The following is a 27,704-nucleotide window of genomic DNA, read 5'->3' on the forward strand; positions in this document are numbered from 1 at the left end:
TCTCAGACACTGTATCAGCAGCTTATGTGATGCTGGTATTTAAGGTGGTCTGTGCCTTTCCTCCAGTTCCCTTACCCATTCTGCCCCATGTCCATTCTGCACGTTTCTGTATGCCATCAGTTCTGCCTTCCCCACCAGTTTTGTTCACCCCCCTCCCCTCCACCTTCCCGCCACTGGTTTCTGAGGTTCTTCCCTCCTGTCCATCATCTTGTGCTTGAGAGGCTGCACCAGGACATCCTTTTTCTCCTCACATTTTCAGTTTTGAAAAAGCCAGAGATGAGGACAAGGAGTTAAGAGGACATGGGAGGAGAGAAGCCAAGAGGATCTCAGGAGAAAATGGGAAGATACTAAACCTCTTGCTTTTTAGTCCCCTCCTTCCTCCTCCAGTGTAAGGAGGTTGGACTAGAGACTGCCTGAGGTCCCTTTCAACCCAAATTACCTTAGGATCACATTTTTTTCTTACCATTCTTACCAATGTCTCCCCACTCTCCCACTGTTCCCTATAGTTTGGATCATACTTGCAAGACAAGGTAAGCTCTACTCAGCAGAGATTAAAATCTTGTAAGAGCCTCTTAGGTTTACTTGTTCTTGGTGTTTTGTAAAGGTAACTCGAAAGATGGAACCTTCAGGGTAGTAAAACCAAACACTTGGAGAGCTGTGGGATAACTATGGGCAATAAAATAGTAAGTCACAGTTTAGCCATCCAAGGAAAAGAAAAGAGGGAGGTTACAGGCAGCAAGAACAATAGAAGAAAGGAAATTAAACGGGGGTCACAAGGAGCAGGGCTGTCCCTATCAACAAGATCTCTGGATTACTGAAGGGGAAGAGTGATAGATAGTGCCATCATTTGAAGCATTTAAACACTGACTACAATGGCCTTAGCAATTCTGCAGTGATTTGAGATAGATATGTCTCTTCATCTGTAGGTTGCTGTTCTATAGTAAGGGAAAAAAAAAACCAACCAGAAGCAAATTGTGAGAGGTTTATTTTATAGACTGTATTAAAAAATCCATTTCTGAAAAGCTTTATTACTACAGATAAGCAACAAAGCCTCAAAAGCCCCCAAATCAAGAAAGTCAGTATTTTTCTCTGATTTTTTTATAAGATGGTAACAAACAATAAAAGCAAATGCTTCAGACTTATCCAACTAAATATAAAAAACTCCACATGGCCTCAAATCATTCAGAAGCTCACGTTCACAACTATTCCTATTAGATCTGAACTGCTTGGTGCAGTATAATGACTGGAGAAGCAATTTCAGACAGCTTCAGGAGGGAAAAGCTATATAAATGTAAGAGATGGAGGTTATGAAGTATTAACATGATGCTAAATTGCCGCATACCATATTTGCAATGGGCAGTTTACAATCTGTTCATCCTGATGGATCTAGCACAGGGGAGTCTGAAGTCCTGGCTCTGCAATTTCTGTCTCTGCCCAGTAATCGATGGTTAAACTGTACCCACAAATAATGTGTTAGCACCGAATGAGTTTGGGACCCTGCTCAGCCCAAACAGCTCCATTACGCTCAGAGGAGCAGTAATAAATGGAAAGTAAGGAAAAGTTGCAGGAGATAATGAGTCTGAATACTAATGACCTAAGCTAGTACAAAAGATAGAAATGCAATTTATCAAAAAGTACGAAACCCATCTGGTGCCTTAATGAGTTATTAAAAAACAATAATAACGATTTTGTGGTTTGAAGCCAAATTACTACTTTTCCACATTTTTGTCTTTATCCACTCAGATGTTGCAGAATTTATGAAGGTCTTCCTGGTTTACTGCAGTAATTAAAATGTACTGCACAATTCTCTCCTTCTATGATCCTTCGGCCACCTTCCTCAAGAGCCAGAAGCTGTATCTTTTAAGCATCTTAGTCACCTAGAGCATTAAATAGGCTGAAAACTGTGCTTGTTTCATGAAAGCAGAAGATCGCTTCTATCTTTAAACAGTCTTTCTTATCCTATGGAGAATACAAAATAAATTTCTTCTCAGATAGAAAACGAAATTATTGCAAGGATTATCTCACATCCACATGCTTAAGTATAAATCCTGAATGGACTGAAAATAGATGTGAAATCTATACTCTCTTAGTGAAGTTGACTCTACAGCAAAACTTGTTTGTCCATTATTCATATTTTCTTAATACCAAATAATTCTGATGATAGATAAAATGGAGCTTCTCCAGTAAAATGCACAGTTGGCATTCTCATGAAAAGATGGGTAACGTAGCTCCACAGACCAGAAATGGAGATGCTTTCTTCTGTGGTGTATGATGTGTCTTGTGTCATCCAATAGCAATCACATTTCATATGGCGACATCTGAAACTAAAGAAAACAGTATCAGAAAAAAGAGGTTGAAAAAGCAGTCTTTTCCAATTTATCTTAAATGTCATTCGACTTTCTCAGTAATGAATTCTCCTCTTTATTGCAAAAGAAAACAACAGTGTACCCAAGAAGCAGACAAAATAGAAGATACACCTCAGACTGGAGCATAAGACCTAAGAATGGTACCTGCCAACAGGATGGTGGTTTAGGTGCCTGCCCCACAGGAGTATGCCATAGGAACCTGAGTGAGAAGCACTGGACCTTACTCACGTTCAGGGAAGCTTGGCAACCTAAGAGTGGGCAGCGCCAGAAGCTGCCCTAGAGAGCATTCACCACATCCACCAGGCTGAAGGGCCCCAGTAAGGATGTCCTTGAAGTGTCTCAAACTGGGTTTCTGCAGAGTGTCTCCATCTACACAGGGTTCCATCTGGAACTCTCTTTTAAAGGTATGTGGTGACTGATCTCTTTCCTTCAAATAACCGAGCTGGCTTCACTCTCTTCTTCCCTCCTGGCAGCTAGATGAGGGGAGAAGAATTTTGTGTGGTATCTGCCTCCACCCCGGAATCTCTTGCTCTGTGCTAGCTCCTGGGCATCTCTTCATGAACTACTCCACCTGCAGCAGAGTGTTCAGAAGTAAATTTGGGGTATTAACAAGGTCTTACTGCAGCTGAGCCAAAATAAATGAAATTATCCTAGTGGGAAAAAATAAAAATAGACCAATCCGAACCACCAGCTGGATGGAAGAATTTGCAAACCTGTGCCCAACTGCATTTTCCATACTATACTCATATACAGTAGGACAAATTTGGAAATAATGAAATAAGAGCAGCTTCTTCCACATTGCCAAGTGAAAAATACTCCTCAGTAATCATCAATGAGACTTCTGAAATTTGAACTGCGGCTCCCAAAGTAGCACGTGATGAGGAACCTTGAAGCATGAAAATGCCCAGATCCCAGTCAAGCTCATCTTTAGTTTTTAGGGAACTATATAATGCCAGGGGTAAAAGCGCAGGATTTCTGTACTTCTTATTCTCACACTGAGTGAAAAAGCAAATGTAGCTTGTCGCCCATTCTGGTAGTTCATGTAGCTGCAGGTCCAATAACAACATCTGTCTCCCTTTTCCTCTACATCATACGAACTGGGATAAGAAGTGTTTCTTTGGCTGTGAAATCATACTGGAGGCAGCAGCTGCTGAATGAGCTAGAAAATGACAAGTGTAGGCAGGATACAATGCATCAAAAATTGATGCCAGCTAATGGAACAGGGGGGTTAAACAGTCCAGTTCTGCAAGCGAGCAGGAGTGCTTCCCTTCAAAAACCTCCAAGTGTCCATTTTGGAGAGAGACACGTCCTGGCATGCATTTTATGCAGAGCCGAATAATTGTGCCAAATACCCTGGAATGGGCCCAGCAATCTGATCCTGTGAGCTCTTTCGTACTGAGAGGAGTTTTCGTTTTAATGTATAATTAAGACTTGAATCTATTACGGAAGCAGAAACAAAGGAGGAATTATCTTTCATGATATTTAAAAAATAAATATGTAATTGAGTGACTGCATGCAGTCCTGAAAACAATTTAAAGCTGCATGTGGGCATAAATCTTTTTTTATAGTTATCTACAGGAATTCATGAAAGCACAAAAAATGATGTCTTATAAAAATGGCCAATTGGCAAACCCAGTATGTCAGTGCTAGTAGGAATTTACACCTTCAGCAGCATCACACCCAGTTTTTAACCACAGTACTATCACATCTGAGCACTGAAATGAGGCTTTTCAGAAAAAGTGTCAAAAGGATAATTGGAAGGATCCCAGCAATTTAAAATCACACCTACCATTCTTTACAAATACATGCATGATTTATAAAAACAGCTTAACCGTAATCTTCCTCTGGCTCCTCAGTACGCTTGGTACGTGCCTTTGCTAGAATGTTTTTGAACTACAAGTTTCCCTGTTTCCCCTGCATAATTTGTATCTTCTGTTGTTTGTGTGGGTGTCTTGCTCGAAGACAGAGGGATTCTTTTAAATATGAAAACATTTTTGTAAAGCCACAATCACAAAAGGAAAAGCAGGCAAAGAAGATTTTTAGTTGCCCTTTCTGTTTGTGCTACTAAGTTCTGCAATGATGGCATTTAAAGACCTCTTCAGGAAGGCAGGAAGGGCCTGAGCCAAAGCCCAGGTAATACCCTAAGTGGACCTGCATTGAATTTTCCTGGTATTAGACTGAACTCTGCACAATTAAATTTCTAAATTGCTAGGGGAGGGTATCCTTAGAAAATGACAGCAGTAATGATACTCTGAATGTAGCTGGATAGGAATCAGCTCTCATACATTTAGTTACTTACTGATCTCTTATGCCAACTACCCCACATGGGAGGTTTCATGTCCACGTGCTGTTAGATTGTAAGAGAGGAAAGGGACCCATCAACTGCTTTTGTTTTACAATTTCTGTGAAAGAGGTTTTCACCTTTTTAGCCATATACATGCTTCCCCTGTGCGTCCTCCCTGTCAGTTACCTGTCATCTACCTCATGTTCCAGTTTTATAATCCATTTCACCTGAAGATAAGATTGTGCCTTAAATTCTATATTCACTGGGAGACCAACTTGTCTTATCTAACTATACAGCTACACTATCACTCAGAAAGAAATACAGAGATGTGAAGCACCTTACGTGTTCAAGGATCTCAAAGCTCCTTACAAAGAGAGATGGAAGTGCTGATGGCGACAGGCGGTGTCCTAAAAATCATTGGCAGTTGCTGATGTGGAACTTCCATCACCTTTTATGCAGCCTTTGACACGTCCACCAGTTTTATTAAGAGAATTAATGGGAGGCAGGACACTAAGATTGTTTCATCTTGTCCTTGGAGCATTGACTGTCAAAGAGACTGATGCAGTAAATAAAGTGTTTGGGCTAATAGTGACCAATTTGTGTGAACTGATCTAACAACAGCTCAGAGCATGACACTGGACACTTTTTACCAAAAAAAAAAAAATTCCACAACGGTTGGCTTTAAGACACTGAGTTTCCCTTCTTTCTCTCCTCATAAAACGGCGGCACTTCATCCAGGAACTGTCAGGTCTGCATCTGTCTCTAATTTCCCCAAATAAGCGAGAACACTGTTCCGTCCCTAGTCATTCATTAAATCCATTAACACTCCCTTTGATTCAGAGAATACAATGCTGCTTCCCCTTAAACAGGCAGCGGACAGACGTACTGCAGGAGAGGGTTCACAATTACTCTTCATGCTATACACATGTGGTTTTTATTCTGCCCTGATCACTGCAAGATTGAAATGCACCTTTGGTGTGGAAGAGGCCAGCGAGACCTGCACAGCCAGTCTGCCCGGACTCCACGTGGCCCTACCGCTGGGGAAAGACAGACTGCCACAAGGGCAGGACACAGACACAGAGAGAAGTCACTCCTTGGGACAGGCTTTCTTAAACCTCCAAGGGCAAGCTTAGCCAAAACCTTCCCTACGTAACAATGATTTCAGAGCTAACCATCAGCAAAATCATCTTGCTGAACGCTCTAATACCTTCACATAGGATGTTCATCATATATGCAGGTGTTTTAATGGGCATGGTGATTTGACTCTTATTTGGCCACCTTTATTTCTTACCCTCATAATTCTTTGCCCCCACTGTTTTTAGAGAACGGCCATTGAATCAAGTACATTCAGAAATGTTAGTCCTCTTATGGTTTCATATGCTGCATTTTTTTAAGTAAAAGGAGCTAGTAGCCTCGCTTCAATACATAAATTCTGTATTTATCCTTCTGGTCTGCTCTTTCAGATTTCTTGCTATCAGTCCAGCTTCTTGTTTCTGTCTTTTTATCTGTCACAGAAGAGAGTATTCACTTAAAAAAAAAAAAAAAGCAGACCCAGATATACATCCCACCGCATTTTAGAGTTGCTAAAAATAATAGTTGTGCAAGTAGTGCTTTTAAAGTTAAAAGTAGCAGTTGATGCAAGTAGTGCTTTGTATGTTAAAACCACTACACAATCTCTGCTTTAGCTGAGGATAAACAGTTATTACCATGGTGCAAATTAGTAATGAGGTGTCATCAGCAGAGACAGAAAAAGTTGGGTCTCCAGAGCCTTATTCTAGCCTGCTGTCCCCTGAACAGCATTGCCTCTGAATGCAAATATTTGCCCTGAATAAAATGTTCATGCTTCCTACCTAAATAAACAGCAGCCTTGAAATGTACAGTAATTAATGTCACCTTTTGACAGCACTAAGGAAATACATCTACCGCTGTCACATGTAAAGAGAGGACTGTCTTAAAGCACTTGAGAGACTTGGCTTTTTTTTTTTCCAGGACAGTTGCTAATATGGTGGCTTAATGAAAGATGGCAGAAACAGAGGAGGATTCTTAACTTCAGCACTCAAATGTAATAATAATAGTTACCGTGAAAATACACAGAGACATTAAGTGACCTATGCTGAAAAGATTCCCCTTTGGCAAAGGTACGAGTGCAGAAGTTGGGACATTTTTTTATTAGCTGAATTAGCTGTCAGTGTGATGGTAACCATTGAACAGTAAGTAATGGAGCATGTGCACGCATCTCTGTGCACACACGCGCAAATACACACACATATAGATATACAGACATACACACACATAGGATAGAAGTATATTGATAAACATGACCACGCACATGTGTGTGGTCATATGTTTATCAATAAACTTACATTCTATGATCAATAGTATTGTTTTAAATATAAAGACATTAAAAAGACATTTTAAATAACATAAGAAGAAACATGTCTTTTTCTGACATAAAAAGAAAAATTCAGCAGAAAGTAGCAATGTGTCATTGATTATTGATCCCTTTCCATCTATTAATAAGACAAATACTTCCCTGTCGCAGATTGGAACAATGAGCAAATAATATGCCTTATACTTTGCTCCTGTCCAATCTGGATTTTAACTTACTAAATTCCTGTGGCTAAAAACAATGTCGTTGAGCCTTTCAGCTTTCAATGTGTTGGGTTAAGGGCCATTGCTGAGGCCATCAGCAGGTTCTCTAGCCCAGTAGCAATAATGATGGTGGTAAGAGTGAGCGTCCATTTCCTCCTCCTTACAGCTGCTGTCATACCTACCCCACCCACTGCGTAGCTCCTCCTTACAGAAGAATCAAATAAACACTCTGTGCTGTGGTTAATGCTTTCTCTGAGTGCAGCTTCAGCTAGCTGGAAATGAGGAAAAGCATAACTCAAAAGTGGTTTGCGTGTCCTCACCTTGCCTGTTGGATCCAGGGCAGGCATTGACGTAACTTATCAACCAGACTGAAGCTGGATTTAAGCAGAGGAGGGCAGATGTAAGCACTATCCCCAGTGGAGCTCTCTCAGGTTTCTAGCTCACGCTAGAATCCTTCCTTGTTTGAGGCTTTCGTATCCATGTTCTGAAATGCATGTGCCTCAGGGGAGCAACTGGTAGTGTGATACAAAGATGATGCTTTTTGATCAAGAAGCTCCTGGTACACACTTATCTCCACCCCACCTCCTTCTTGGGAAAAAACAGGTTTTGTCAAGTTGATGGAGTCTATAACTGTCTTTGTCAATTCTGGGAATTTAATCATCCTAGTGTTTTTCAGCCTCAGTACTCAGCTGTTCATGAGCAGCACTTCTAACGCAGCCAGCTCCTCCCTCTTGAGCAAACTAGTATTTAGTAGCATTCTAGAGACTTTAGAGACAGCCCTAGCACTCATGAGAAAAGTCGACCGCAATCTCCTTCCACAGCCTAAGTAACCAAAAGGACTTCTAGCTAGCAAGCTTTCCTGTCACCGCAGTGTCGTTAGCCACGGAGCCACCCACGAACACAAGTAGTAAGGAGTTGAATCTGACCTTATCAGATGAAGGGGGAAATGTTTCTTTGCAGGAAGTGAAGCAAAACTAAAGCATAAAGTGCTTTTATTATTTTCACAGAGCATTTAGGTTTGAGACAGTATTCCTTCGAGAAATGTTACTCAAAACCTAATGTGATGAAAGGCAAGACCTAGATCTAAGTTCTTGCCACTCCAGCCACACCCTTTAATAATCTTTCCACACAGTGTCATGTAACATTACAATTTCATGTATTCGGCATTAATCCCATGTATCACATCCAGTTTGCACCTCACTGCCAGCAGTCCTTCCGACAGAAAGACTGCGTTATGACCTGGAAAGCAGCACTGGAACAAGATACCTAATCTTTTTCTTTCAGTCACTGACCCAGAGATTATGCAAAGGGATAACTTCATTCCAAAGTGTCCTGGATCTCATATATTGTCTCACAGAGCAATCAAAGATCTGCAAAGTTGTTCCATCTCTTCTTTCTACCCTTTAATATGTAACACTTAACATAATGAAAGCAAAAGCAGTGCTAGCAGTTCGATCCCAACGGTTACTCCCACTTCGAGGAACACAAAAGTTAAATTTGCACGGGAATGGGCCGTGACTGGTTTTTTTGCCTGCTTCTAAAAGATGAGTTTTGGTGAACGCAACATCCTGGAAGAACAAAGCATGCTACTGATCAGCCATAATACTGTATAAATGAAGGCACTGAATACTAGTGAGCAACCCCTTAGCAACACATCCTATTAAAACCTTAGAAATGTTTTATTTTTAACCTGAGAGTAAATGCTCTCACAGGAAACAATTACGGTTGGCAGGAACGTGGCAGACAGGGATATGGGAAGATAAAGCTTTACCTGAGAGACAGTTGACAGGTATCAGAAAAAGAAATGGTCTAGTACTGAAGTGGTTGGGAGGAGTCCCTGGAGAAAGGAAGAAGCTGCCCTACGGAAAGGCTGATGGGGCTCTGGGAAAGGGCCTGCTCACTCAGCAAAAGCTCGTGATGTCCAAATGGCAAACAGCTGAACTCAGATGATCTGAGAGCTGCTCTCATCTATGTCACAGACTTCCCAAGTCATGTTATCTTTTTCTGCCTCCTGATATCCTCATTTTAGAATAGCAATAATGACAACTTTCCACCTTTGTAAGTCCTCCTAAGATCTATGGATGGGAATCACTTAAAAAGTGGTCAGTATTTTTAATTACTGTAACACGCTGTCCTGTAACCCAGCTAGTCTCTTTCAAAAGCCAAACAATAATCTAGCTCAATTATGAATTTATTATGGTAGTACCTCATCTTTTGTCAGCAATGCTGTTCAAAATGTCTTCTTTAGCTCTGCTCTCAACATACAACTTCATTTTTTATGGTTCCACATGAAGCACAAAAATCAAACCGCTCTTCAGTACCTCAATTTTTTTAACACATTAAAAAGATAGCATGACATGATATGGAGTTTTCAATAAAATTCTATCCAATCTAAATAGATGTAAAGAAGGACCTTTGTAAGCTTTTAACCTAAAAAATTCACCATAAACAGTAATACAATCTGTGCAAGTAGCCATAACCTTGTCTATGCAATTGATATATTAGTCTGTATTACTTATTCAAGCAGCATCTGTTCCATTTCTAGGCATTACAAGTATTGCCAGGAAGAGGTATCTCTTGCTGCACATTTCTTTTCAGACTTGTTTCCTTACATCTGGACTTCTGAAACAATTACTGGAGTACAAGGGATGGAGAAAGTTAGAAGTGGGAGACTAGTTTTAGTTCCAAGCTGAAACCAACTTCTTGTCACGGCTTCTGACTGGTGTAATAACAACAGAGCAATCAATTTCTTTTGTTTGGGGAATTTGATCAGCAAACTATTTATTTCAAACGTGATTCTCTTCAGAGATCATTTGCAAATTGCTTCTTTCCTCTGCCCTTGTCAGAAACAAATGTCAACATAAAGCTGAAGTCCAGGACACAATATTCTACACCAGAAAAATAGTGTCAGAATTTGCACTGGGGCCTTCAGAGACACACAGGGTTTAAAAGCTAATACATTAGTTTATAGATGACTCTTGGTAGCAGAAGGAAAATTGATTTTGTTTCTCTGCCACCTAGCTCTCACAAAACACATTTTCCAGTTTGTCATCTCATATACTTGGTTAAAAGAAATAGTAATTTATTTTGAGCAGATATTGCATACTATTAACTCTAAAATATGAGGCAAAACAGAATAATCGGAGTCGTAAGATATTTACTTACCTTCTACAATTGATGCACCCACATGACAATGCTCTTGTTCAGGAATTATGGGCAGTATCTCTGTGGTCTGTGCAGTAGGTGGAATCTGTTGTTTGCTGGTTTTCACTACTGAAAGTTAAAATCATTTTTATCAATATTATTAAACAGCAAATACATCTGCAGAGTGTTAAACATTGAATCTGCAAGTTTGAAAATAATTGAGACCTATCTGAACACAAGGCAGAAGTAGGTGGACAGCCAGTTTTTCAGTGGGATTTCAGTGCCTAGAGATGCAGATACATGCCAGGAACTCCTGAAAGTACTAACCATGTTTTGTATTTAACTTGCTCTTGATACTGGTGGGACTACAACATGCTGATCCTAAGAATCCCTGGGAAGTAGCTCAAAGGTAGGCAACTAAATTGCTCTTGGAAATTTTACTAGTAGTGAAAATACAAAAGCATGCAAATTTGGAGTTAACTAAGAGTCTCCTAAAATTCAAAAACCTACAGTTGGCCAGTTAAGCAGAAACAACTGAAATTTAGAGTGTGAACTTTCTGATCCATTTTCACATAAGGGCAGCCCAGATTGCCACTCAGGAACATGTGATGTGGCCTCAGCTAACTTGTCATACACTCAGGGAGAGCTACTGGGTATCATCCAGGCAACAAAGATGACGCATGCACCTCAGAAGCAGGGAAAGGTGTGGCGATGCCTTTAGCCCACTGGCAACACAGATACTGATACGATATCTTACTGGGACGCAGATAAAGAAATGCAGAAATAGCATTGTCAGGCTAATGAAGTCAGAGTTGTTGATATAATGCATTTTTCAAAGAACTACCGTAAAACACAAATAATATCTTAACTCCAGGTCCATCCTGTCCCTGACCATAACTTCTGTAAACCTACAAATGGGTTTTCTACCGAGTTCGTAACAAGAGCAAGTTTGCAGATGACACCAAGTTGGGTGGGAGTGTTGATCTGCTGGAGGGTAGGAAGGCTCTGCAGAGGGACCTGGACAGGCTGGATCGATGGGTTGAGGCCAACTGTATAAGGTTCAACAAGGCCAAGTGCCGGGTCCTGCACTTCGGCCACAACAACCCCAGGCAACGCTACAGGCTTGGGGAAGAGTGGCTGGAAAGCTGCCCGGAGGAAAAGGACCTGGGGGTGCTGATTGACAGCCGGCTGAACATGAGCCGGCAGTGTGCTCAGGTGGCCAAGAAGGCCAACGGCATCCTGGCCTGTATCAGAAATAGTGTGGCCAGCAGGAGCAGGGAGGTGATCGTGCCCCTGTACTCGGCACTGGTGAGGCCGCACCTCGAATACTGTGTTCAGTTTTGGGCCCCTCACTACAAGAAGGACATTGAGGTGTTGGAGCGTGTCCAGAGAAGGGCAACGAAGCTGGTGAAGGGTCTGGAGCACAAGTCTTATGAGGAGCGGCTGAGGGAACTGGGACTGTTTAGCCTGGAGAAGAGGAGGCTGAGGGGAGACCTCATCGCGCTCTACAACTACCTGAAAGGAGGTTGTAGCGAGGTGGGTGTTGGTCTCTTCTGCCAAGTAACTAGCGATAGGACGAGAGGAAATGGCCTCAAGTTGCGCCAAGGGAGGTTTAGACTGGGCATTAGGAAAAATTTCTTTATTGAAAGAGTGGTCAAGCCTTGGAACAGGCTGCCCAGAGAAGTGGTTGAGTCATCTACATGTATTTAAAAGACGTGTAGATGAGGCGCTTAGGGACATGGTTGGTGTTGGGTTGACGGTTGGACTCGATGATCTTAGAGGTCTTTTCCAACCTTAATGATTCTATGATCCTATGATTCAATAAGAGGATGAACCGTGGCTCATGTAGCTTAAATGTAGCTTCATCCCTTCTCCACTTACTATATCATTTGGGCTTCTCTCTTTACAAATGCAATTAAAAAGTGGAGTTTCAATCTTGGTAATTAAGCAACTGAATATGGAAAGCAAAGTTAAAATAAAACTGGGGTAGTTTTAAAAATAGCAATGGATCTTGTTTCACACTCAGGATGAACCTGGAGAGAATGGGAATGTGGCTGATTATCCCTTCAGGGCCTGGGTGTAAGACTGTTCTGCATGCACGCAACTGAGCAGAGAAATGGCCCCTTGTGCATCAGTGCTCTACTGAAAGCATACAGGGGCTATGAAAAGCTCACTAAAATTGCCTGCATGCTATAGATTTTATCCTCCTTTCTGAAAAAGAAAAAAGACCCCAAGCGGTAATAAGGCTTCACATTCTTCTCTGGAAATGTTGCGTCTCAGAAACATGTAAGTCTGTGTTAAATATTGAATAGTGTGACAAGCTTTGCTTTTCCCAGCATTATTCATCTAAGTTGCAGAGGAAAAGACAACTATTCAGCTATGTCAGGAACTGAGAAGGATCAGAATCAAATAGGTGATGCTTCACTTGGCCAAGATTAAACAAATTTCTCCTTTCTTGGCTTTGCATCTATTTGCTGCTGTAGAAGATGTCTTTTGCCTGTCCTCTTTGCTAAAAAGAAAATTTATTGCAGAATACAAGGAGGAATGAGTCTGAATTCACTGCGATGCCAGCCCTGACACTACTGAGCCAGTGTTTGCTTCTATTTCCAATCTGTCAACTAACCTGAAGCTGTAGCAATACATCAGAGAGATGGCAGAATTTCGCCTATTTCCTCTAATCTTGTAGGAGAGGAACTATTATTTTAATAGGATAGCACAGAAAACAATACAGGAATTCAAATGACTGAGAGGAAATTTGTCTTGTTGTGCAAATTACAGCTGTCAAGCCCACTTATATCAAATACTTTCGATGTCACAAAATCTAAACAGTCTGGAAAAGAACTGCAGGCCAGAAACCCTGAGGTTTTATTCTCTGAGTCCTGGTTGTCACCATGATCCTACAATGTCATCCTTCTTTCAGAATGAGTTATAAAATTATCATCTATCAGAATTAAGTTTGCATTACTGTGAGCCAGGCAAGTGAGTCAGGGAATCCTGTATTTGTATTCTAAAATGTAATGAACCAAACTGTGACTCCGTGAGCCAATGCAGTATCACTGAAAATGAGAGAAGTACACCGTCTGAGCAATGTAGAACAAGGCATTATGTTTGAACTAAGGTTGCCCACCCAGATTGTAGAGTAATAACATGATGATATTAACAATATGATTTCCTGTCTGCACGGTCCCATTCTAGCATAGGAATGGGAGCAGGCCTTTTTTCCAATAGACCTTATGCTGCTTTCAAAATGGGATAAAAATAAACAAGGAATGTCATTCTTATGCTAGGAAAAGAAGGTCTAAATGGGAACTTATTAGTGGTAGACTTCTAGTAATATAAATTTACACTTAAGTATAACCCATGTAATAATATTAATGAAACTTCCAGTAGGAAAAGACCCTGCTAGGCAAATTCAGTCTAGGTATTAAACTCCCTGATTTATGCAATCTGTTTCCCATGCAACTTCTTTTTTTTTTTTAATAATGTAGTGTACCGTTCACACACACTGGCCTGCTCCCAACAAGTAATTGTGCCATGTCCCCAGGCTTATTTTTTTTTAGGATACAGCTATATGAGGATAGCTATACTTAATCAGTTACTAGGAGTGGAAAAGATACTAAAGTGGTTTAGGGAAAGTGGGCTAAGGAAAAGGTATAAGAGCAGGGTAAGTATAGCCGCCTTCTCTGTCTCTGTGACTGAGGCTGATTTAAGCAGTAAGCTGCGCATGACAGATTAGCAGTTTCTATCTGAGTTCTTTTAAAACACCGTAGGGAATACTGTCTAGTCCTTCTAATTGCTATTATTAATTTATTAAGTTGTTCCAAAACCTCTTCTACTGCCTTTTCAATTTGAGAAAGCTCTTCAAAGAAATTCTTGCAATAAAAGTCTCTTATGTGGGAATTTCCCTAAGATTCTCTGTCATGAACACAAAGCAAGGAATTGACTTTTCTTCTATGGATTATTTTCCATGTGCTACTACTATCAAGTCCTATTTGATACAAAAATGCTCTGTGTCTGGAAATACAGATCAGCCACTTAACACTTACTTCTTGCACTGAAGAAAAAGCACCCTGTACCCTTTCCCTTCTCTTGTGGCTGCATTTAAGGGCAACTGTGTTTTGTCGATTCATACCATTAAAGGGACTGTTTCACATAAATGCAATGGCAGGAACAGATCCAAAGTCTACAAAACACGCTCTGTAGAGCCCACGCTCTAGTGCGTACTTTTTTGGCTTAACAGCACAGACAACATTTAGTCAACATTTATGACCAGAATGCTTATCCTCACTATATGTGCTTAATCCTTTGTAGTACCATGAATTTGGAAGGCTGTTATTTTAATCTTACCCTAGAGAACATACTATACATTTTTCCTCCTTTCCTCTGGCCACCAGACTTAATGGTAATGATTCATGGACATAGAACCACTAACAGTTTCACAAAACCAGCATCCCTGTTGTAAATTCTCTTTTTGTAGGACCACAGTGATACTAAGACAGTAATTTCCTGAGTCTACCTAGGAAATCATTCTCATTCTCGAAGTATAGGTTTCCTTCTCTTTCTTCCCTTATCCTTTCTGAACTTTGAATAACCTTTTAGTAGTACCTATACATCTTTTTGTCTGTATGAGATACTGTCACATCCTCTCAGATATATAGTTATTTAGTCTCATTACAGTGTTTCCAGGCTGGTTGTATTGTCTTCAGTTGATCTCAATGTTTTGTTTCAAGATTCCAAGCTATGCACTAATGATAGTGAAAATATTATCAAGGACTGTCGAAGAAGTCATCTATAGCTATCTATAATCCATTATCACAGTAGCAAATCTTAAACTTAGCAACTGTGGAAAAAGAATGCTTCATATGGTCTTGATTCTACTTTGAATTATATTGGTATAAATCGGGAAATTGACTGGATTGATTGGAATTATGGTGTGTGAAATCAAGGAATTTCATATTAAAATAAAACCCATTATAGCAGTTCATACAACTAAGCATCTTTCTGCGTTAAATGGATAGATTGAAGTGGGAGGAACACAGAAATAAGCATGACAGACCAATACCGGATTCCTATTCTCTTCAGTAAAATCTAATAAAACTACATTTGAATTTCCACAAAACCCCATTATCAAAAATGCCTTTGGATATACAACACTAAAAATGCCATTGTGAACATGCTGATAAAACAGGTATGGTATTAGTGAAGCTACTCAAGACAAAAGATGTTAGAAAGAGAATTCCTTTCCTGCGGGACGAAAATAATGAGGTCATAAATACATCTTAGACGTAGCCAGTGCTTTAAAAGCAAGGAGCATAAATTGTACTCCCAGGAGAGTTCAGACAGACAGGGAGCTATTCACTCTTCGCTAGGTAAAATTGAAATGTCATGAGTTACTGAGTTGTAGAGAGAAATTATTGAGTCTCCTCTTACTTCTGAAGAACCAACAAAATAAACAGGGAGATACCCAAGCCTAGCCAAATTTAAAACCATTTTTTTCATTTGCTGGCTTTGTAGTTGTTCTTGTTTTGGAGGGAGGTTGGTTTGCCATTCAGAGCTATTATTCTATATGTCCATGTTAATCTTTTTAAAGATAGAGCTCCCTTTGTGCAACCAGAATCCATGGAATTTATTAAAGCATAGGACTCTTCCAGCAATATCAGTAACACTCAGAGCTATAGCTGCTAATTTCCCCTCACACAGAGATTTGTTACCAAATCATAATTTCTGGAACCAAAACTTTGACTTCAGCTATGCCATTTAATTTATCTGTACTAAACATACTACACTCTCAGAAGACCACATTTTAATTCCTATCTGAGACTAGAAAATTGTACTTTGTGGAAATTTTTCCCTAGAAATAGGGTACAAAGTGCCAGCAGAGTCATTCTCTGAGTCCTGCTACAGCCATCCATTCCATCCTTTGGTAGCAGATTTGTCAAGAGTCATAAACACATAGAGCATACATACACGAGTGTACTTCGTATACTTTTCATACATGCTCAAAGCACTCAGCTGCCAAACCTCAAATGTGGCACACAACATGATCAAAAATTAAAAGGAGGTAAAAAACCCAAGTCATTAATGCAACACATTTGGAAGACTGGGAGAAGCATTCCCACATGATATATGTAAGTCTTCTTATAGTTTCATCATCAGAATTATTTATTTATGATATAAAAATATTTCCATAACATAAGCCAGATCAAATTTGTGTAGGATCAAGGTAACTCTGAAACAAACCTGAAGCATCCTCTGACAGGAAAGACTTAAGAGGTCTTTCTTGACCTCCTCAAGATTTATTAGGTTTTTATTTTACTTTTATATTACTTACCAGGAAAGGGATGAATTTTAGTAGCACATACAGTTCTTCTTGCATGTCTAGAACTCCTTCTTCTTAGAATAGTAGAAACTGCTGCTACTCTGTGTTTATAATCTGTTTTAAACAAAATGCATTATCCTCAACTACAGAATTACATATGGCACTGATTAGACGGAGAGCTGGTAAACACCTTGTTCTTAAACTGTTAAACACTTCCCATGAAAAAACAGGAAGGTTTTGAAATAAGGTGATGAGGAAAACCTAGGGCCAGATGTTTTATATTTTCTAGAAATTCCATTCAGGTTTGCCCCTTTCAAATTATTTCTTCCCTCCTCTATACTGTGTACCTTGAACAAATTTTGGAAGGTTATCAAAGAAGAACACGTTCCAATACAGGTTCAGATTCACACTGTTGACAGTGGAATAGCAAGGATGGAGTGTACTGGCAACCTAAGCAGCTGACAGATTCTTTGCAAGTGTGGGGTGTTCATCTTTGGAAGCAGAGTTTGAGAGCAAGCTCTACACCACTCAGAGAGAGAAAAATAGAGCTGGGTTGAACACCCCTGACTGTCCTCAGCACCCAGTTCATGAACTCTTCAGGCCTTCCATCCTTCTGCTGCTCGCTTAATCCTGTGCTCTTGGTGCGGTTATTGCAGTTGATTGTGCAGCTGTTATGGTTAGCCCTGTTCCACAATGACAGCAGTTCAGGGCTCAGCCAGCTTCTGATGACAGGCTTGCTCCAATTCTACAGAACAGAATTGATTTTTATCTTTTTCTTTTGAGAACACTAGAAAACTTCATCTTTAAGAAATTCATTAAATTAGCATTATTTAGGTCATGATTTTTTTATGAATAGCCTGCAGAGATCTAATGCGCTGAAGCCCTAAGCATGCACTGCAACAGTTAATGTCAAAGGAAGCTTGCAAAGTGTTTGTAAGACAAGAGTGGAAGGGAAAAGGCAAAAGAACTAATTTCTAATTTAGCTCCTTTGTCATGGATCAATTGTAACCTCCACGAAGTTTATTTGGATATTTTATTTTATGCACTCATGGAAATAACCTCATTAATGTTTCAGAGAGTCTCACAGTCTGCCTAGCAGAATGTCTTGGAAGGTCTCAAGAGGAAAAGAATAATTCCATATTTCTTAACAGCTTTCAGTAATGCTCAGAAATTAAGAGAAAAACTACTACCTGAATTATGACTGTAAAAATTCTTAGCAGCTGTTTTAGGCACATAGTAATATTCTGCTGTGTTCCTTGGGCAGCACTGAAAAAAGCAGTATATAGACTTGCAATTAAAGGTGGCATTGTAATATATATACATAAGGAATACAACCCTTAAATCTGATTTTTATGTGCTTGTCTTTTTGTCAGTAACATATTGATGTTGTTTATAATGTTATATATTGTAAATTTAACTAATAAAAACAGTATTCCTCTATTAACAGAAAATGTATTCTAGAAGCAGATGAGTAATTAGAAGCCTCAAAAGGGCATGTTTTCCTCCCTGCTTGTGTCCATGACAATTCTGAAAAACCTACATTTAATCAAAAACTGATATTTAAGAATAGAGGCAGTAAATCATTAGTCATCACTACTTATAGTTCTGCATTAAAAACGGGATATTATTACTCAAAGCACAGAAAATCATACTCATGACATTTATAGGTAGCTTTGAAATTACGAATAAAGTCCTTTAAATTAGAGCATTTACTAGCCCACTTATAAAGACCTAATTTACACTTTGTGGTATTTTTATATACATAAAGTAGGTCTCAGAATTCGGGTCTAGCAATAAGTAAAAGATCATGTATTTTAACCGAGACAATCTTGCAAGGAGTTTCTCTAATCACTTGGTGGGGCGGCACAGATTTGCCATTTTAAGCAACTATTTTGCTTATTCATTAAAAATATATGCATAAAATATTTACATTATGCAAAAAAATCACAGCAACATTTTGTGTGTGGGCACTCTTCTTCCTTCTGTTCAGTTATGATTAAAGCTAGACTCCTATTGCTCTTTCATTACAAAACCACCTGTGGATACAGTAAGGATGATCAGGGGAATGGATATAGCTCATCGTTTTTTTTATTACCTCTGTGACCCAAAGTCTCCATTCGGCAGCTCTGGACTACAAGGGGAATGGACATCTGCCTGGTAATAGTAACAAAATGCTGGTTGTCCAGAGGCATTCTGCCCACTCAGGGCTGACACGGGTAGAAAGTCTCAGGAAATGGCTGTGAAAAGCATCTAAAAGCTATTATCTCAGATAACAGGTTAACTAACACTCTTTTCACACTGATGAAAGGAAGCCTGTTCCCTGAACCACCTACCTCTGACTTGGGATGAAAAACAAGGACCAGCAGCTGACAAGCAGTCAATTTTCTGCATTGTTTTTGTGCAGAGGACTTTATCTTGACTGCTCAAAAGTCTCAAGCTCAGGGTACTCCTACACTTTTATTCTTGCTTTCTTCACTGTATATTGCTAGAAGAAATACTGTAAATCCCAATTTCAGCCTGTATCCTAAGTGAATTGCATAGGAAGAGCCTGTGTTGGCTGGTGAAGGCATTCTTTAGAAACAATTGTTTCTGTCTCTGAACTAAGGACAAGTTCTTTCATAGCTAAGTTTTAATCACTTGGAATAGTCAATAGTGCCGATTCAAAAATCACAGCAATATTTGCTTTGCTGAAATAACAGCAAAGAGAAGAAATGTTATCTGGGCTTAATTCATCTCTGGGGTTAAGAAGGCACAGCTTGGTTGACCTGTACGGGATTACACCACCGCTGAATTTAGGTAACCAGTTTTTAGGACAGACAGCTGAGTGCATATCTCCTCATATCTGTCATGTAATTTTTCTTGACCAAGACCTAGATGAATCATCTTCAGCAAGGAAAGGGTATTTCAATCTGCTTATATTGGTCATTGGCATTTCTGCTTAAGACCTTCAACAAGGTTCAACTGCAATTGCTTTATCTGCTGGAATCAGTCTGAAACTAGAAGTTCATATCACTAAGGATCATAGGCCACCAAGCATCTGTCAAAAAAACCATATTTCATTCACCATCCACAAGCTTGGATTTGCATCTGCAATTCAGAGGTGAGAGGTGATAGTATCAATCATCTGAGTATTTCAGTCCCTCTATAAGAAGCTTTTACTATATTACAATTAAAATATTGGTGTCTGAACCACACTAATAATCACAGCTTTGTTATTGTAAATTAATACATTTTTCATTGCATAGAAATTTAAATTCATGCAGATTAACTTTTTGTTACTTACAGTTTTGTTCATTTTCTTGGACTATTTTGTAGATGACGATTGAAATAGTAAGCACAAAAACTACTGGGATCATAGTGAGCCAAATGATCTTCGTCATACACATTGGATCTGTCATAAAATGTAGAAGAGATAAAATGAAGCAGGAAATCACTGGCAGAGAAAAACAGAACATTCGATCTTGGTAGGTTTTTAGACCATGCCTATCCCCACAGATGAAAATTTAAAACAAAATAGAAGATTATGCCTTTTTCTTTCAGCCTTCTTTGTTGTTTGAAATTAAGTTTCCTATCTAGAATTTAGCTTCATTTTCACCTGTATTTATCTCCCCATGTCTGAAATAGTTACACATAGATAAGTGAATGAAAACTTCTCCTATTTGTATAAACTGTTACATGCAACTCAGCCAGGAAGAAAATGCTTCAAAGTCAACATTTATATTTAAGGTAGAACAAGGGTAATATATATCCCCTCTTTGTTTGGATGGAGCACAGAAGGAATTGGTCCACTGTCCAACACTGGCCTGTACTGGCATTCTCAACCTCCTGGTCCATCTTCATATACGGGAGAAAGTAAGATTCTACATATAGAACATTTTGATAAGTAATCTACATTCTTATCAAAATGTGAGGAAATGCCATCAACAAGACCTCTCTGCAGAGTTCTTTTAACCAAAGACGCCTTGGGGGAGAATCAGTGTGGGACTGGGTGTAGGAGGTAGGCTGCTCTTTCGGACAACAGCTGCTGCAGAAATACACCCACATTCCGCAGGGAATTAGTTCAGTAACTAGTACAAGCCAGGACTATATACCACAGAGAAAGGATGTGGGGAACTTTCCTCTCTGGTTGTTCGAAAAACCTTTCAAACTTCTTTGGCAGCTGCATGTTAATGCATACCTTAGCATTGTCAAATAACTATTTTAAAAACCAACTACGTTACTATGACTCATATAAAAACAAATTACAGACTATAGCCAAACCACTGTTTTCCTTTCCTTGACTTAGAATAGTATAATTAGACCTACATCAACTTCCCTTGCGTATCTCCCTCACTGAGAATTCATGAGGCAACTGCCAACAACCCCATGGCTCTTTGAGGTAAGCACAGCTCATCTCTCCTAATTCAGAACTAAAAATATCTTTTATACAGTCATTTAGGCTCCTTTCAAACAGAGTACTCTAGCCATCTTGTAGTGACTTGTAGTGACTTGTATATCAACCTTGCCTAGTCAAAGCCCTGAGCACCTCTCTAGCTTTGTTTTGAAGCAAATAGAAAAAAAGATGCATTGTTAATTTTTGTTGTTAATTTGAGATAACTTACTTCCCAGGTAAATACCATTAGCAAAGGGTGGTTCGCTCATAGTTTTGACATAAGGTAGCAGGGCAAGTTACAAACTCTACTCCTCTCATAGCTAGACCTACTTATTTAAAAAAAAACCTAAGCTGCCCTCTCTTCTCTAGGATTTTACCTGGACTTACTTGACCTAGGTTTAGCCAACTCCAAAACACGTATTTTCTTCCAGCAAATGTACAGCATAAAATGCATTTGCCATACAAAACTAAATGAATGTAATAATTCAGCAATTTCCAGATGGCAAGCGTTGCATATAGACGAGCTGGAAGCCCTGACCATGGTCAGGCAATCAGCCAAAAAACTGCTGCAGCACAAAGATAAATTTAAAAAGCTGACAGGCTGTCCTCTGGGAAAACTAGGCCTAGTTCAGTTGAAGATTTCTCTTTTAAGTGTTCTGTAGTAAGGCTGTATAGTAGGATATTGCAGTACGACATCAAGAAAAGTCAAACCTGTCTCTTGGTTCTTCTGCCAGTGAAGTTAAAAGGAATTTTTTAATTTACCTCCAAGACAACAGGGTTATGCCATTATCAGGGAGGGGAGAGGAAAAAACATAATTCCAGGTTTTGTCATACATGCAATTTGTGAGTCTCTCACCGCTAAACAAAAAAATGTACAGACACTTACTTTGCTGTGCTGCTTCTAGGAAAGAATAAGCTGCAGCTAAACCTGCTTTAAATCACTATAAAAGCTGTCAGTTGCCTATTAAAGATGGTCTTTTACTAAGCGATGATCAAAATTGTATTCTTTTCTTGTGAAATACTTAAATACTTTCAAATGGTTGCTGAAAGCAGAGAAGTGGAGATTTTTTGCAAGATTCATGTTGTTTCTGGTTTGATTTCCATTCTGACTCTCCTTTGTAACTTACATTCCACGTAAGACTTCAGTTGCAGTGAAATATTTATACAGTCATTTTGGTCTTCCAGCATTGCCACTAGACAGGAATGATTTAGGTATTCTGCATTTCTTCCTCCGACTATAGAGTTGTTGATGTGGATTTCCAGCAGGTAGTATGTATTATGCTCTACTTCTTCTTTCTCGGAAACCGTAGTGAAATTAAAGTATTTATAAAAATAAATAACATCTTTTGTTTTCACTTCAAGTGAGCCTTTTGCTTTTGGAACTAAAAATTAAAACAAAACTGTTATATAACATATGGTAGACAAAGAGACAACTCTCAGAAAGAATAATAAAATAAGTTCTCTGTTTCATTTGCAAAAACATACAGTAGGCTTTTACATTGACTATGATAAAATGGACAAAAGGATACCATGTAAATTTATTCTTAACAGATCTGAAGAGTAGTGATTATCCATACAAAATATATTTCCCCTGCAAATTATAGCTCCTTTTTTGCTTTACTACCAGCTTCAGAGTTTTCAGTTTTTTGTTGTTTTGTCGTCTGTTATCAAAGGTAACAGAGACAAAAATCAGGCTATGAAAAAAATAAAAACCAAGTAAAAGCCATATGATGATAGAGATTTGAAGTGTACATCTAGTCTATCTGCTATCAATTGCAGAAGGTCCTTGTTTCACTTCAAACCACACAAGCTGTGAGACTTGCACAATGTTAACAAGAAACATCAGTAGGTGAGAAAGTGTTAAATTTGTATAGGTATAACTGAAAACAGAGTTTGTCCACATATTTTTTGTTTTGTTATTTTCCATACTTGGTAAGACAGCTATTTTGTAATAAGAAAATGATGCATTTGGAAAAGAACTGCATTTCTTACATTCAGGACTTGGCCTGTTGCCCCTGTTGCTGACTATGTTAGTAACGCAAAATTCAGAGGCATCCTCTTCCCCAAAAGTTTCCAGATACTTTGCAAGTGTATATGGCACAGAAGGAATATGCTGCTACTGCTCTGAAAAGATGTGGATGTTGCTGAACTCTTCTCTGTATTGCTGTGCCAGTCTTTACTCAGTACTGCCTTCTATGAAACATGCAAGGCCATTTCTGATACTACACAGTTGTGGATATCATAGACTACAAGCACAAAAATTGTTATTTCTTGTATAGCTGCCATCTGAATAGTTACCATCTTTGAATTAGTTCTTCAGATACTTGCTCACCTATCTTCATATAATATCAGCAATCAACAGGTAGAGTTCCGCAATGACATTTAAAAGCAAATTCAGCGTGAAAACTGATCAGAAACTACAACTCCCTAAAAATAAATGAAATATTTTAGAAAATTTAGCAAGATTAAAAGAATAAAGATGGGGATATAAGAGTGTTCATAAAAGCCAGGTGGCAGAGGTCAAATTTGCAACAGAAATATTCCAGATGGCTGCTGGATCAGGCATTCTTTTCTCACAGCAACCTCCTTCTGGACCAATACAAAGCCCCCTGAAGATAATGACATCCCCTGCACCCATTATTTTATACAAGATCCTCAAAGAAAAGAAATCAGCATTTTGCTACCGACATGTTTCACTGACAGCCATAAATGAATGCCACTGAGAATGTGCATTTTCTAGCCATGCAAAGACAAGTTAAAAAAAGCCATTGTTCATAGATTTTCAAAGACCATAGAGAACCAGCAGCATATCGTAATTTTCTTTTAACTACCAAATGAAAACATGTCTTTTATGTTGTAATTAACTACTTCAAAATTCAGTATTTCTCTTCCCCTACTTACTCTTTTTAGCTACTGATCCTGATCCTTGATGATCAACATTCACATCTGTCTTGAATTCACACTCTTTGTGTTTAGTAGGGGACTGTTGTTCCCTCCTGGATGACTGGCAAATACATGGAATATTTTGGAAATCGGAATGGCTTACAATGGCCTTCAGTAAAATAGTCTGGTTTTCTCTTCTTTGTTTCAGTGATCTTTTGCAAGAATTGTTAAAAGTACAAAGTGGAAAAGTGGTGTTATTTGATGAACAGGTATCCACGCATGACACAATTACAGTGTTAGCTGTAAAAAAAAAAAAAAAAGAGTACTAGCAAGACAGTCATATAGACACACGGGCAAATACGTACATGGAAGCATCATGTAACAAATACTTCAACCATCTTACAATGAAATGCACTTTCTTTCTTGAGCGTTACAGCAGGGTATTGAATGCATCAACAAGTGAGAGAAAGCAAGCACAGAGCCTTCGCACAACCTCGATGCTGGATGTTATTGCTGAATTGTATGAAATCTCTTGCAATACTAACTTGAATTTGTGGTGGTATCTAGTCACATTCCTGTTTCAAAGCTGCTCCGATTTGATTGTACTTGAAAAGACGATGAAAGCACTCACGTTTGGAGGGGGAACTTAGCCCTGGAACTGTGCAGTTGCAACGCACGAGTGAAGTATGTTGTAAAATAGCTATAATCAGAGTGAAAACTTTCTTTCCAATGACATTGAAACCACACAGTTAAAACACACAGAAACGCTGCTGAATCCTCTCATCACCCCCTTCATGTTCTCTTATGTTCAATCAACAAACACAAATCTTAATTATGAACATCAGTTTTGGTATTCATAGTCAAATTTCAGTATAAAATTACCATAGTTAGAGTACATTAATGCAGTTCCGGCAAGTAGCAAAACCCACATAAAATTAATTATTAATGAGTGTTATTTTAGCTGTCTTCCACAATAAAATAGGGCTTTATTGTACAATTCATGCATTTTTACTTGAGTTAGCTTTGAACTATTTTTTCAACATGAAAAAAAAGTTAAGAATAAAAACTTCTGGAACCCCAACATGAAATATTCATTTATGAATACAAATAACCACTTCCTGGAGTTGATGCAGCACTAACCTATAGTTAGTGAGCTTCCAATTCTAGTCATACCCTTGCATCTCTATGAAGACGAAATTTTGCATCTAACTCCCATTATGAGTAATTGGAGCAATATGTTCATAAATCCTTGTCTATAGAGAGAAAAACATAGCCTTTAATTGCTCCAGTGCTCAGCCACAATCTGACAGCTTCAACAGGCCACCTGTGCTCACATTGCAGCAGGCTGACTTCAGAAACAGTTCAGTAAAGGATTTCAGACAGGATACAGAAATAAAATCCAAAATCCAACGCCAAAGTCAATTATCTTCACTTTACTAACACTGCATCAGAGAGTCATAAACTCCTTATAAAACATAATAAATTGAAATGTAGAATACACATCCTATGCAGTATGCAAATAATTCATTTTAATACAAAAAGGAAAAATGTCAGACAAAATTTAAGGCTTGATCTTTCCCTAAGGCAAGTCAAAACATTTTCCTCGAAACGTTTACGATCTGACCCACGCAACCTGGAGTGGAGCAGGTCTTGAGGTCAAATTCTTCCAGCTGAAGGAGGCGTTTTGTGCAGAGCCTCTCTATGGAGATGAGCCAGGAGCAGAAATTGAATGCTTATTTTGCTTTCACAGCAAGGCGTGTGTGCATCTGAGCAACCAGTCTAAAACCACTGCTACAGCTCTCAAGGTCAACTGATGGTAATTCCCTACTGTACCCCTTTCACCAAGAAATTTGTACACGGGCTTGGGAATCCACTGACTGTGCTGTGACCAGCAGTCTACATAGAGCACTATGAAGTCCATTTTGGACTTCACATGCAGCTAAACAGGCTCCAGAGCTGCCTGTGAGCCAGGTTATAGATATGTAAAAGGCCTGTTTTCTGAGCCGAAAAAGTTTGAATGCTGTCCTGTTAGGGAGGGTGCTTACCATCCTCTTGAAAGATCTCTACTGAGAAAGCCATTCAAATTACCATCTAGCATCTGTAACTTTATTTTCTTCCAACTCGCAGGACTGTGGACTTTCTAGGGAAGGATATATGTTGAACACTGTAAGTAGGGCTGCAAAAAGACTAGACTTTCCCAGTGGATTACATGGCAGACAGAGAGCCCTACCTACAAGAGGCTTGCTCCTTACTGCCAGACTGGGAAACACCCTCCCAAATGTAAACACCACTAGAATTGTGGAAAGGGTTTTATGAAATCTGAACACAGACAGCTTGAAGAGTTAAGAGGATCACTGAGATGAAACCATGCGAAGTACCTCTAGGAAACTGCTGTACATTCAAAGATCTGTAATCTGTATGCTTAATGTTAGGAAGTTCTGTGATTATGAAATTCCTTTATTAAGCCTCTATTTACAGGGTGTTTTTCCGTAGAAAATCCAATTCTATTAAAATGAAACTATTCACTCTTTGATGTTTGACAGTAAGGTCAATGTTTTCTTCTGATAACTGTCACATCATTGTTTATTTGTATAGTCTGTGATAGCAAATACTTTGATTACTTCTGCATGGAGGTAAAACATTATTCCAACATCTTAAACTGACTCATCAATTTTATGATATTCGAAACTTATGACAGCTTACCAAGTTTGTTTGTTTATAAACTATAAAAATCTATAAAAATCTATAAATTATATTCTAGTTACTGTCATGTTTATTCTTTGTGGTTAATGAAAATAGAAATGTAAATATAAGTAACCTAATCTGGATATACTTTGATACTAATTTTTTTTTTTTTTCAGAAAATTATGCTTCATAAATAATTTATTTCATTATGCCTGGGAATACACATCATTTATCAAAGGGATGCTTTTTATTGTAATGTTTATCTACTCAAAAGCTTACTTAGGAATGGATGTGACAAAACTATTTTAATATTAATTTATTTATGGATTTTTAAGAAAGCACTGAATGCGTAACTTCCACACATATATTTTGCATTCATCCTAAATCCAGTATTGACCTTTAGGATCACCAAGATGCACTTGGGATTTATGTTAAAAGATTTCCTTCACTCAGTTACACCTATTCCACTCTACTTTTTGTCAGGTTACCACTGCATATCTCTTTCACAGACAGTATCTCATACCAAATAATAATTGTACAAAGTTTTATAGGCACTTAAGTGTAGAAACTTTAAAAAAGTTATTTTTTAAGACATGAGTATCTGCTATAAAAGAACATACATATTTTAACTACTCTCTTCATGATGAAGATAGTAAAAGTACAGTTGCATGGAAGTAAGTTACCAAAAATTTTGCAGTATATGTAAATGAATGACAAACTCCCTTCAAATTACCACATATAATTAACTCTGTTGGTTAAAAATCTAACAAAAGAAATCTATATGTTTTGCAAAGTCCATATGAGTACAGCATCCTAACCATCGCTTTTAGGAAAGCACGTGCCAACTTTTGAATTGCAATCAAACTTTAGAATTAATAAAAGGCTATTTTAAAAGCTGATCACTCACCTTCATGGATTTTGAAAAATTCAGGTAAACATAAAATAAACATGGTAATTATTCCTAGTACTAATCTGAAGAGTTCTGATTTTCTCAAAAGCAAGCACATGTCACTGAAGCACTCCCATCTAGCACAGTGGTGGTAACTTCCTTCCCGGTTT

The 27,704-nt window shown here is 38.7% G+C and overlaps 1 protein-coding gene across 2 annotated transcripts; it reads right to left on the reverse strand.

Moving 5' to 3' along the window:
• Nucleotides 1–494: 494 nt before the first annotated feature.
• Nucleotides 495–27,688, reverse strand: TMEM156 (transmembrane protein 156). 2 transcript variants are annotated; one of them, XR_012673478.1, is made up of 8 exons: nucleotides 27,553–27,688; nucleotides 23,979–24,260; nucleotides 22,205–22,459; nucleotides 19,989–20,096; nucleotides 16,718–16,819; nucleotides 10,408–10,515; nucleotides 9,449–9,554; nucleotides 495–2,324 (listed from the first exon to the last, which is right to left on the reverse strand). XR_012673478.1 is itself a non-coding variant. In XM_075148917.1 (7 exons), the coding sequence occupies exons 1-7, from the start codon at nucleotides 27,650–27,652 to the stop codon at nucleotides 2,305–2,307; spliced, it is 975 nt and encodes a 324-aa protein (XP_075005018.1). In that variant the 5' UTR covers nucleotides 27,653–27,667; the 3' UTR covers nucleotides 500–2,304. The 2 variants fall into 2 exon arrangements, 1 of the variants encoding a protein (XP_075005018.1); XM_075148917.1 differs by lacking the exon at nucleotides 9,449–9,554 and having other exon boundaries at nucleotides 500–2,324; nucleotides 27,553–27,667.
• Between the last annotated feature and the right edge of the window lie 16 nt (nucleotides 27,689–27,704).

This window comes from Calonectris borealis, chromosome 4 (genome assembly GCF_964195595.1).
Source record: "Calonectris borealis chromosome 4, bCalBor7.hap1.2, whole genome shotgun sequence".
Classification (NCBI taxonomy): domain Eukaryota; kingdom Metazoa; phylum Chordata; class Aves; order Procellariiformes; family Procellariidae; genus Calonectris; species Calonectris borealis.